Source organism: Zeugodacus cucurbitae, chromosome 2, assembly GCF_028554725.1.
Source record: "Zeugodacus cucurbitae isolate PBARC_wt_2022May chromosome 2, idZeuCucr1.2, whole genome shotgun sequence".
Taxonomy (NCBI): domain Eukaryota; kingdom Metazoa; phylum Arthropoda; class Insecta; order Diptera; family Tephritidae; genus Zeugodacus; species Zeugodacus cucurbitae.
The window spans coordinates 2,551,513-2,564,212 of record NC_071667.1 but is presented as its reverse complement, the minus strand read 5'-3'; the positions used below and the strand labels follow the sequence as shown (position 1 = coordinate 2,564,212).

General features: G+C 35.6%; 1 protein-coding gene across 1 annotated transcript; it reads right to left on the bottom strand.

Annotated features, from left to right (window-relative positions):
- Positions 1–2,050: 2,050 nt before the first annotated feature.
- On the bottom strand, positions 2,051–9,340 carry LOC105221651 (myophilin). The gene is made up of 3 exons (XM_011198785.3): positions 9,179–9,340; positions 2,531–2,851; positions 2,051–2,461 (listed from the first exon to the last, which is right to left on the bottom strand). The coding sequence occupies exons 1-3, from the start codon at positions 9,182–9,184 to the stop codon at positions 2,279–2,281; spliced, it is 510 nt and encodes a 169-aa protein (XP_011197087.1). The 5' UTR covers positions 9,185–9,340; the 3' UTR covers positions 2,051–2,278.
- Between the last annotated feature and the right edge of the window lie 3,360 nt (positions 9,341–12,700).

The window sequence follows — 12,700 nt, the reverse complement described above, 5'->3', positions numbered from 1 at the left end:
AACTGGCGATTCGAACTACGAAGGAAAGAGAGGAGTGGCACGTTCTCATCGATTCGGCTATAGCGGTTCAACGCCAATCACATACACATACATGCATCAGAATTTTTTTTTAAATTTCGCAGCAACAACGAACTTCCATTTGCTCTGGCAATTGTTCAGGTTAACGAATCAAGATTATTTTTAATGGATTTTGCTAAAGGTATATATTTTAACTTGTGAAATTAATTAAGTCTAATGTGATTTGTATTTTTTGTGAAATAAGTGTTTTATATCACCTATTTTTTGTATCTTTTTTCTGTGTCTTAAATGTATTTATATAAAGTTTTAATTGTGTTCCCCCGCGATCCCTCTTTAATTATAGTTTATATAGTATTTATCAGAGTCTTAAGGTAATAAAAGTGTTAAGGCTACGTGTGGAAAGTTGCGGATGTATTTGCAATCGTCAAAATAATAATGCCCTTTGAATTAACTATTTTTAAGTTCAAACTCATCATAATTGGGCTTAGAAAGTTATCTTTATTTAAATCTGTGTACGTTTTACTAGAGGAGACATTATAAGTTTTTGTTCTAATTATAATGGCTGTTGAATGGCAGTGAAAAATTGAACTGTGATAAATTGGTCGATAATTTGCTTTTTTCCTACATGATTTTTTTATATGATATTGTTCTTATAGGTTGAATGTGGAGGTTGGACGGGGACAAATCATGTTCAGCTTGTTTATCGCTTTCGTAAATGTTTTTACAAATCCTTACTGAAAGTTTTGACGCTCCGACCACAACCGTGAGAAGTATTTTTGCACATCATTGCCATATAATGGCAATTACTGACCTAGACCTAGTAGTCCGATGGGGCCAATTTGTTTACTATATATTTAAAATGTGTTTCTAGATTTTTGGTGAAAATTAGCGATATCTCAACGGGAAGTATTTATGACCGCACCTTCATACAAGCCGAACCACTGTGCAGTGTGGTCTGAATTTGTAGGTGGAGGAAATTGTTATGAAAGGGGGCTCCAAAGGGGTTATGGATCGGTGTACGGAACCATCAAGGTGAGTGCACGCAAGCAAAGAATAAAAATATTAATTTGCGAATCTTTGCTGAATGAACAATTTATTCTACAGAAAGTAAAATATAATTTTCTGCGCAAAAACAGACCCAAATATATACAAGTATTGCTTAAAGTAATAACTAGTAAAGAAATCGTGAGATTTGTTAGTGAAATGGTCTAAGAAGTAGTAACGCAATATAACAAAAACAACGTTTAACTATACACACATATACTTTTACAGACATACAGACGCATACGTATGTATTCATGATGAGCTCACCTTGTTCGTGCACCAACGCGGCGAGCAGCAAATCTCATCAATAAATTATTGCATTAGACGGTATTTGTGGAAGCGAAAATCTGCGCTTAAGCGTTCGCCTGACAGACTAAATGCGGCTGAGGCTTGGTATGCGTGTGTGTAAATATGAACGGAAAAGCAAAGCACCTGCCATTTTGCTTTTCTCGACGTCAAACGAGCACACATATACATATTCATAAATGCGTGTGAGTGTGTGTGAGTGTAGGTGTAATCGAGTGCATAAATAAAATTAAATAAATACCACAACTGACATGAGCGATGAAAGCAAATTACAAACGAACACATTGTAACACCTACACAATCGTACATATGTATGTATGAATGTATGCTCCTACTCCTGGTGCTAAAACAAATTATGCGAATTGGCAAACGAATGGCAGAGCGCCGCTTTAATGTGTGGGCGAGAAATTTGTGAACAGATGGGCTTTTCATATACTTCACTCGTGTTCACAGTTATTTATTTTGTTGCAAATATATTTTCATATTAGTTTTATTAGCATCTGGCAACGCCTGATACACTATTGTCATTGTTGTCTCTTCGTAGAAGGGGCCCGTTACACACATGTCAATCGGACCAAAGTGATTTTCTACAACATCAGTTAGGCGTTTCGCACCCACATAACCAAATATTATCACTAACGGTGTTATTTGAATTTTTTTTACCAATTGAGACCAGTAAATATGATTTGTGTATGTATTAAATTTTAATTATTTCTTTAACTATTTATTACATTTTATGTTAGCAAATAATGACTAAAGAAAAATGCCCCAAAATAATGCCCTTTTAATTAAAAGATACGACAGAGAAAAACTAGTAAAAAAGTATGCTTTTACATAGAAAAACAGCGCCAACTCGACCGACTACATATACCATATACATATATAAATAAGGAATCGCTTCGGCAGCTTTTTACATGTGGCGCGTGTTGCCGAAACCGCCATGTCCCGACTGTGAGGCACCCTTATTGTAGCCCATCTGCAGGTTGAGGTGTCCCTCGTGAGCGCGCAACTGTTCCTCGGTGAATTCGCGCTCGTTCTTCTCGGCCATCTTGGGACCCAATGAGGGACCAGTGAATTCTGGGTGCTTTTGTGTCTGTACATGAGAAGAAAACAAAATTTTAGGCGTGGAATTTGGACAAACGTTGAGTTCAGTTCAACTTACGATGCGTGCCAGGGCGTAGAGTGACAGCGTCACTTGTGGAATATTACGACGCTCGAACAGATCGGCGGTTTGGAAGATTTCCTCCTCGGGCACACCGTATTTCTTGACGGCCGCCTGGAAGCGCTGAATGTTCTCCATCAGCTGGAAGTTGGTGCCACGCTCCTGGATCTTCTTCACTGAGCCGGGTGCCAGTTTGTTGGCGAGCTTACAGAGGACAATGCCATCCTTGAGAATATCTTCGTATTGACCGGCAGGCACTTTCTCGCCCAACACAGCGAAGACCCAGTTGAGGACTTCTTGTTCTTGTTCCTTGTTGCGTGGCTGCAAAGAGCAGGAGGAGGTAAATTCAATGTAATTAAGAGTAATAATAGTTCATATATCACATTCATAAATAAAGCAATCAGATATTCGCCCTTCACGGCTTGTTCTTGCGTTTAGCATACTTTTCAGCGCCACCCACCGAATTTCTCGTCAATAAAAGCTAATCCCGCATTACATACATAAATAGTTGAGCTCAATTAATGAAAATTGATTTAGATAGCTGTGATAAAACAATATCAGCAACAACAATAACAACAACCAATACCTTTGCAATTGTAATTGAAAACATTGTGCAAAACGTCGGCAGCATGTTGCAACCGCACTCCATAATAAATCAAATGTTGCGGCGCAGCTTTTGCTGCGTGAGTGGTTGCAAATCAACACTTTTCCGCCAACAGCGTTTGTTGTTGCTGTTTTCGTAGCGATTGCGACAGCTAATATTTATCGCAATTAATTAAAATGCAAAGCGCAAATAATACCAAATAGACGCATAACAATGGGGCCGCATCGGTAGAGCCGAAAATTTAAATAATGACCACGTCAACAACTATAACAAAAACCAGCTCATAAATTTTACCAAAATAAATAAAATTAATGATACACAACAAATAAATGGAACCAAACAACAACAACAACAACTCGACGAATATCAGTTACTTTGCATATATTTACAGTGCTAATTAAAATTAATGAAATTCGAGCGGGGAACCCGCCCACACCCGAATGGGCGCCATAAAACGCGGCGGCTACATTCTGCTGCTTCCATCACATTCGCATTCATCGGCGTGTTCTCTTGTTTGTTTATGCTTTAGGGTGCTTGAAAAGCTGCCCAGACGAATATTTTCAATTTTCACCGAAAAATTTCCGACTTTTCAAATGCAATTCTTCATCATCGAAATAATGAGTATAATGCCATTTGGCAGTTGCACAACTTTTGAATTGCTTACTGTGGACTCATTGTCATTCATTTTCCGTTGCTAATTTTTCATTACTTTCACCAACAGGCAGTTCTTGAGCAAACACCGACGACGTGTGGTAACAAACACAAACCCTTATTGAAAACGCAATCAAAAAAGTGAAAAAGGTTGGATCATTTGCTCATACAAATCACAATGTTTTAAGGTCGATATGTTTATCTCATATATACCTCATAAACGTATCTGCTCAAACTCAAATAAGAATCTGACTATGCCACTTAAAAACCTCCACCCTAATTTGGTACATTGCACTTAGTATAAGTCAAGTCTAGTCTACTCTGATACTGGGTGCTTTCAGAATATGTAACATCGGACCAACCAACCAAGCACAACAAATACCCATCTTGAAATGCGATAGCTCTCACTAAACCACTAACCAAAACTCGATGCCCCAGAACGTGTACGAAACCATTGTGTTTTCTATACCGTTGACCTTGAGAGTTGTTTTTCAAAACTGTTTCAGCATGGCCAAAGCCTTCATTACAATTACATATTTAAATGTTTCCATTTTTATTTTATTCCATCTAATTGACCACTTCTGTTAAAAAACCTCTCGTACATATATATATTCTGCCACATAGTCAAGCAGACATATGAATTTCGAATGTGTTTGGCTAAAAATATAAATGTATCTATACCAATTGGGACAATGGCTGGCACTCAAAATTCAATGCCAAAGATTTAATGGTAATTGGTCTGGATTTTAAGTAATTTTTGTGAAAATATGGATTTTTAGTTCACTTTAGAGGGCACACATGAATTCAACCATTACTTTATTACACGTGTTTCAGCCCTTTGAAGTTGGAGATCAGTGAATTGGTTGTGATTATCTCACAAGGAGTGATAGAATTTATTGTTTTCACTCTTCCGTTCTAGCTCTAGCTTTGATCATCAGTATATAATTGCTGTGGCAACAATGGTCATTGCCTTATAGGCGGAATATCGAATATTCTTCATCTGAAAAAAAAAGTTATATACAAAAACAACAACGAAAGGAATATGAGAAATAGTTCGCAATTAATGCTTGGAATGGTTGTTAATGGTTGCTTGGAAAACTGAAAATTTTCGACAGATTTATATATTTCCAATTGTGTTTTGCTTGCAGTTAAAAGTTATCCGACCTAGTGGCGACCATATCACACATTTAATTCCATTACTGGTGTTCTCAGTCAACACAAAATGAAAGTTAGAATTTTACAGACACTCAAATAATTCAATTTGATTGAGTTTTGTATGCGTTTTGAACTTGTAGTTTGCAGCTGAAATTAATTTCACAGGAAAGCAATAACAAGCGAATGTCTACAACAAAAATCCGTTGCATTTTGCATTTGAAGTGTCTTCCCTGAAAATTGCTTTACAAATTGCTCTTCTTAACTCTATAAATCCATATCAGCAAAAGCAGACTATAAGCTCAAGTCCCCAGCAGGACAACGCAACTTCATGGCAACGCTCTTGAAGAGTTTTCCAAAAAGTACCACATAAATATGTACTCAACACTTTTTTACATCGCACATATTTTTAACTTGTTTTGCTAAATACTCGGAGTGGAAAATCCGCAATGTTTTTGCCATTTTAGCATTTTTGATACAAATATTGATACATGTACAACTAAAACGAGTTTTTGGAGGCAAAAAAATAATAGAAAAACATTTATAAACACCAATCTAACAGCTGAAAATGGCAATGCTGCACTGTTTTGTGCATCGGTGTAACTAGAATATTTTGCCATAAAACATTTGTTTGCCTTCGTCATGGGTCAGAGATCAATTTGTCGTGGCAAAGACAAATATAATGGGCCATTTCATATTGTGAAAATTAGCGACAATTTCATATTCACAAATAAAGCGCAAATATTTATTTTCAGTTTTTACGAGACAAAAGACATATTTTGTTTAGTGAAAATGTGTTAAATATTTACAGAAACTGTTTTGGGTTGAATCCATTTATTTTACGTTTTGATACTAGAACAAACAATGCGAAAAAAGAACACAATGCAACTGAATTTTACAATGATTTCAAAACTTTATCGTAAAGCGCGCCCCATGACCGTAAGATCACACGTTATTAAAATCATAACTAATGAACTTCAAAATTCTAATTGTACTTTCAATAAATTTCAATTGAAATTTAGTGAAAACATATCCTCAATGATTTAATCCGTTACTTTTCGCTTTCATGCAAGCCCAAATTAGATTTGGCACAACGCCAGCCTTATAATTGTCTCACATATGTACACATTTATGTTTAGCCACAGAACCGAGTCAATGAAAATGAAATCAAGCGTTTCATACCAGCTGGGGAGGAGAGCAAATAGTCTAATTCAAATTGCCCTAAACACAAAGAGATCACTAAATAGCGATAAATTCCTAACCACACACATTCGGTGCTCGGCCCTCGCATCGCTCTCGTCTAGGAAGGCGAGCATGTGAAACGAAAATTGGCGAGTAATTTCGCTAAAACCATATACAATTAACCTATAGAATGTGACAAAAGCAAAAAAAAAAATAAAATTTCACAAAAATTTAAAAACGTTCAAAAAAATAACGGCAAAAACGGCACGCAAATACTTGGCGAAATGCTCGACAAAAGGCATTGTTAAATTAATTTCACTTCTGAATGCCGTCCTTTGCACTCTGTTTGTGTTGCTAAATATTCACTTTGGTATTTCGTTTTCATCGTGGTGTTGTTGTTTTGTTATTTTGTAAATAATTTGCTGGAATTATTTTCTCCAACATTCTGGGTTACAATTCGATCAAAGCAACTGAGCTAAATATTATAAATAATATTATATAGATACATATGTATGTGTTGTACAGACAACGCAATTTTTTCGGGTCTCCACAATAACTCAAAATACACATACGCGCTGATAATGAAACATTTAGCATTGAAATTTCAATACTATGAATTATCCGAAAATGAAAAAAAAAAAAAAAATGGAATTGAAATGTTGACCGTTTTGTTGGAAAGGGGCGCATAGCACTTGTACGATTACGTCGCGTAAGAATTTTTGGTACAATTAAGCGAGCCAAAATTGAGGATGTTGTATGGGGGCCAGCAAGTGAAAGCATATATCTGTGGACTTTTGCTTTTTGAATGCATCTTATTTAATATTTTATGGACGGTGTGTAGTTAGTCGTTTTAAAGAAATATACACGTTTCTAATTAGTTAAAAATTTAGAAAAAATAAATTCAGTTGCAACTTAAGAAAAGGCCACACCTACATTAGACTATATGTGTTTACTACCCAGCTGGAATGCTGGAAAATGTTTGAACCCCAGCAAGTGATTTGTCAGGCCAGTTTATATTTACAGGCATACATATGAATGTAACATACACATATGTATGTGTAATGTGTGGCCTAGATGTAAAAATTGCGAAGTAGGCTGTGGTGGGAAGAAGAAGGAACTCGCATTCAATTAAACGCAAATTTGCATTCAACCACATTTCAATTATATGATTCATCGCTGTTTTGCCGCATTTTCATACCAGATTTATTGCAGTTTTTTATGTTACTACATACCTATTAGTTGACTACCGCAAATTAAAGTTCAATTAAAATGAAATCGCTTGTCATGGAGCTAACGGAATCTCATGCAAAAAATGCTCCGTAAAAACTGTCAACATTTGAAAGTATCATGAATACACTTGTATGCAAATAATTAGCACAGATCGAGTATTATTTTCGTTTGTGTATGCATATTACCACAACTGTTCTTTTATTTTATTATACTTTAGTCGCTTTAGCGCTTTAATTTAATTTACTTATTCATTTTACACAAAATCCATTTTTATTAATTAATAATTCTTGACAAGGGATGGGTTTGACAAAACTGCAAACAAAACTTGAATTGCAATTAAAGTTTCGTTATCCCAAAGGTTCTTTATTCCATTTCAGGTTAATTAACACAAGAGTTTTTTGGTTGCTAATTTTTAGAATTGTATTATCGTTCTTCGGTTGAGTATAGTTTCTCGCAACTGTATTTACTGCCATATGTATTTTGTAAGCCATAAACGCGATACAGATGTATACATATATATATATATAATATATATATATATATATATATACATTTAAACAAAAGCCGATTGCTAAAAATAATTATTATAGTATGATTTACATTTAATTTGTGAAAAAAGAGATTCACAAAGAGAGTTTTTTTTAATTCAACTGTATAAATTGTGAAAAAGAACATTTTTGCTCTCCAATATCTTTAAATATTATTTAACTTTAAATACAGAATTTATTGATGCAGCCAAAAGCGACAGAAGCTGCGCAAAGACTGTACAAACAATGTTAATGAGCTAATACCATTCTAGTGCATTTATAATTAAATAATTATTTTCATTTTAATTGTGAATTGTGAATTGTTGGTGATTGTGAAATATAATTTGATAAAAACCTTTCAACTATTCATATATGTGCGGTCGAGAAATATTGATTTGTGTGTGTGTGTGTGTGTGTATGCACGCTTATTGTAAAATACGGATTCAAAATGCATAAATTAATTCAATAAATAATTGAAAAGCGCCATAATTGCAAACGTAAATGTTTAATTATAATTATGCACATGATATGTACGTCTGTGCATCTGTGTGCCTTAGTGACTGTTGCCCTGGTATACATGCCAGCAAAAGATATTTTTTGTATACCTTTACGAAAATAGTCGGTAATTAATATAATTTCATTTGATTATTTAACCCTTTATATTGAAGATTTTCAAGTTACGTTCATGAGGTGTAATTCATTAATATGTTTTATAGATTTTTTTATTTATTAATTAAACAATTATATAATATAAAAACATCCTACATATGTATGTCTATATGTTAACTCTACAATTTGTAAAAACAGTTTTCTAACTAATAGCGTTTACTTTTCTAAAAAAAAATGTTACATTTATTCTGCCCTGTACTCGAATTTTCAAATTGTGAGTGAGAGTTGACCAGCATAATAGAAAGATTTTTTTTTTGTTCATTTATCATGTAAACGATGGAACACATTCAAAGAGGTAATGCAGCATGTGTATAATGTTGAAATATAAAGAGGCAGCATTTTCATCGAGAAAAGAAAACGCTATAAGTCTTCTCATAATACTACTCCTGAATTACAGCTAACTCTCCCTCATTCAAAAGCTATGTTTTCTAATAACGATTTTAATCCCTAAAAATCTGAATTTTCGAACTTTGAAACAAATTTTTTGCAACGATCACATTCTCTGACCCCAGCTACATTTCACTCCCGAAACGCCGTAAATGGTATACTCATTGTTGTATTGTCTTCAACTTTGTTATAAATAGAATATCAATAGCTTGAGTAACGGTATTTTATATTATAAATGTCACTTACAGCCATTTTCTTCTTTTTGAAATCACTTAAGAACTGTACACTAAAACGACGTTTGCAATACTTTTTGGAATAAACGGTGAACTCTTGTGACCACAGCGACGGGTGTCTAACTTGATCGAAGTGAAATTCTCAACTGACGCAAGTGGTCAATGCGCGTTTCAATATTTTCCCAAAACATTCGAGCAAACAAAAACCAAAAGTATGTGTTTCAGCAAACTCGCACGGAACAAGTAGAAGAAGAAGAAGAAGCAGAAATAGCAATGTGGCACATTGTAGGCGTAGGCACAGCACAGGGGGGTGCGTGGAAGGTTGCGGGAAATTCGCCTCGGACTGTGCCAAAGTTTTGTGATAATATAAAATATATAATATAGACGATCGCTAAGCGAAAATGGAATGATGACGTAAATATAAAAGACAAGCAAGCACATATATTCGTATGCTCCGCAGATGTGTGTTTGGGTGTGTGTGCGCAGAATTTTCGCTAGAACATACAAACGGATAGAAACCAGGCGGCGAAAATTCGAAAACAAAAACAAAACACCGAATATTCACTTGACAGTCGGCGTAAACAATTGGCGGCAGAGCGAGCGAGGAAGCGGGAAACGTGAGTGGAGGAAAGTAAAGCGAAAAGCAAGAAAACATACATATATATACAAGTGGCACCCAAATGTGAGTGCAGGTGCGTGTGTGTGTGCAAGCGATCGGCTGTGGGCTCCCCCAGCGGGCTGTCGAGGTGAAGGTGATGGCGCTGACACTTTTGATGGTGAAGGCTGGCCGTCTGTTTGTCATTTGCTCTTTGCTGCGGCTGAGTTCAGTATACCACCCGCGTATGCCCACGCGATCACTCGTTTCATGGCACAAAGCACAGCTGACAGCGATTGATCATAAATTGTTCTCGGCAAAGACAACACTCATTATTACAAGTATGTATGCATGTGAGATTGTAGCTGCGCTGTGGGCGTATTTTGGCTTTCGAGCATAAATATTTAGTAAAACGCCATTTAGTGCAGAGGGATGTGTGTGGGACGTGAAAGTGGGTGAGTGAATGACTTGTTTGCGGGCAACTTGTTAACTGCTGCTGGTGATGATCTATTTGTCTGTTTGTCAATTCACATGTCAAACTATGAAGTTCTTCCGCCACAAAGGCAGAGAAATTGTACGTGAAATTAATCAGTATAATAAAGGTTTTTTTTTTACTTTCAAAACAAGTCTAAAAACACATAAAGAAGCTGATTTTATAATTCTGCCGAATATTCTATGCAAAAAAAAATTACAAAATTGTACAAATGCACAACCTTATTATTTATTAACAAAAAAAATTACTGATCATTTGGTTACATTTCTCCAAAAAGGCCGAAAATCATTTTGTGCAGCGCGAATTTAATGACAAGTCCAACTGAATAAATAGCAGAGTCATAAAAAATAATTTCTGTGTAGAAATGTGCATAAAAAATTTAATCGTTGCACAGATATATACAAGAAATAAAATAAATAAATAAATAAATCACTACCAACTGTTGGTTTGAAATTTGGCACGGAATATTTTGCATTTTGCATTTTGCGCGCGGCCTCCGCTCGCTTTCGAGTGTTTGCCATGTTCAAGTTCGCTTTTGACGGCGCGCTGACATCTGCTCGGCCAACGCCACGAATGCCGCGGCCACACAATCGTACATACCCGCATGCAGCTGCATATGCATAGCCTTGGCGGTTGGTGTGGCGCGTGGGCGCCTCTAAATGTAGCCAAATCACGTCAGTTGGAACGACGCGACACATATGTATGTCTGTACAGTTTTATAGAACATAAACTCAATAATTATTTATCCGCATACTGCTGCATGTCTGTCTGCCACATAGACGCTTTGCGAGGGTCTAAAAATACATAAAAGCAACGCTTAGTGTGCAATGGTTACGTATACGCCGTGGTTAACCGAGATATTCAATGGAACTGGAACGCAGTGAAAAAGCTGTTTCGGTTGTACCTCAAATGATAGCTTTGTGTGCATGGAATACAAAAAAAGTTGCCTCAACGTCTGACATCAGTTGCTGCTTTTATACATAGTTTATGAACGCTTTTCCTTACTAAAGTGATCTCTCATAGCAATATACTCATTCAAAGGCATTTGTGTACATCTAAATTTAACTCTTTCATGCACTCGAGCAATTAACAATTTTCTATTTTAAGAGTATGACCACTTCACCGCCTATTGACGCATGTTTGGTACAAATACTCGCATCTTGCCAATTGCATTTGACAGGCGCGCTAACTATTTACACAGATAATATCTGCTACGCCGAACAAACAGAATTCCATTCATTGCAATATTTAAAGCAGCTAAATTGACAAGACATTTCAGCAATTTTGATTCCATATATTTGTAAAGAATAAGGCGACTGCTTAAAATCTTCTCACAAAAACCGAGTTTGATGAGATTGATCAATCTCTCTCTCTCTCATCCTCTCTACTTAACACATATGTATTCTTTCCGAGTTGATGGTAGAAAAGTTTTTCGCCTGGTAATTTACTACTTATACAAGGTTTAATTTTCATTTAGTTTAGAGATACATATGTATATTGTACTGTATATATCCAATGAAGCCAGCACTGCCTCCGCCCTGACCTCACACCTTCAAACTATTATCTAGTTCCGAAGCAGTTCTGTTGTGCTTATGATAATAAACAAAAACAAAACACTCCGAAGTTGAAAGCGAAATATCGCGCAGCTTTGGCAGTAAAAATCAATTCACACCAACAAATAATAATTGGGAATAAACGCTTGTATTTACATACATTTAAAATGTTAATGAAATGCAAATGTATAATAATCAAATGTAAGGCCAGAGAACATATGAAAATAAACAAGTAAACTTGATAATTCTTTTAATGAAATAATTATTTTTGCAAACAGACAAATATTTCATCGAGCAATCGCCATCTGAATATGAATTTTGTTTTATTTTTGAATCTTCAAAGGCTTTTTATCTTCGCTGAAAACGCGATTTTTTGCCTTAAATAAAGAATATTCGCAATGGAGTTGGAGACCAGTTTAGGACTAGTTTATGTTTATTTCGATATCAATCCTTCACGCTGAGGTTCGGTTAGGTAAGGCCATCTACAATGAAAGCAGTCAAGGAATCAATTAATTTATTTCAATTAAGAAATTTATAAATATCTCGTTGCAAATGTACTCGTATCTATAATAAATAATCGAAACGCTGAGGAAGAAGCGTTCATACAGCAACAATAAAGTGTTGATTTGATGTGCGGGCGGCTGAGTGATTATTTATTTGGGTTTTTAACATTTCGCTTTCACAAAAATAAATTGAAATTCACATTATTTTATTTAATTTGAGCAAAAACAATAAATAATAATGATGGGCATTTGGTGCGCAAATTTTAATCGAAAGTGATGAGATTCGCTTGGGTGTGCAAATGCGAAAAGAACTTGCAACCACAGGCGCTTTGGCCAGGGCTGAGCATTGAATTGTAGCACATTCCCAAAATGCGCTTAGAGGCGCAAGATA

Excerpts from the sequence above, each read along its gene's own strand:
- LOC105221651 (XM_011198785.3), bottom strand. Across the intron at positions 2,462-2,530 it reads TCTACGCCCTGGCACGCATC|ACACAAAAGCACCCAGAATT; the intron begins GTAAGTTGAACT and ends TCTCATGTACAG.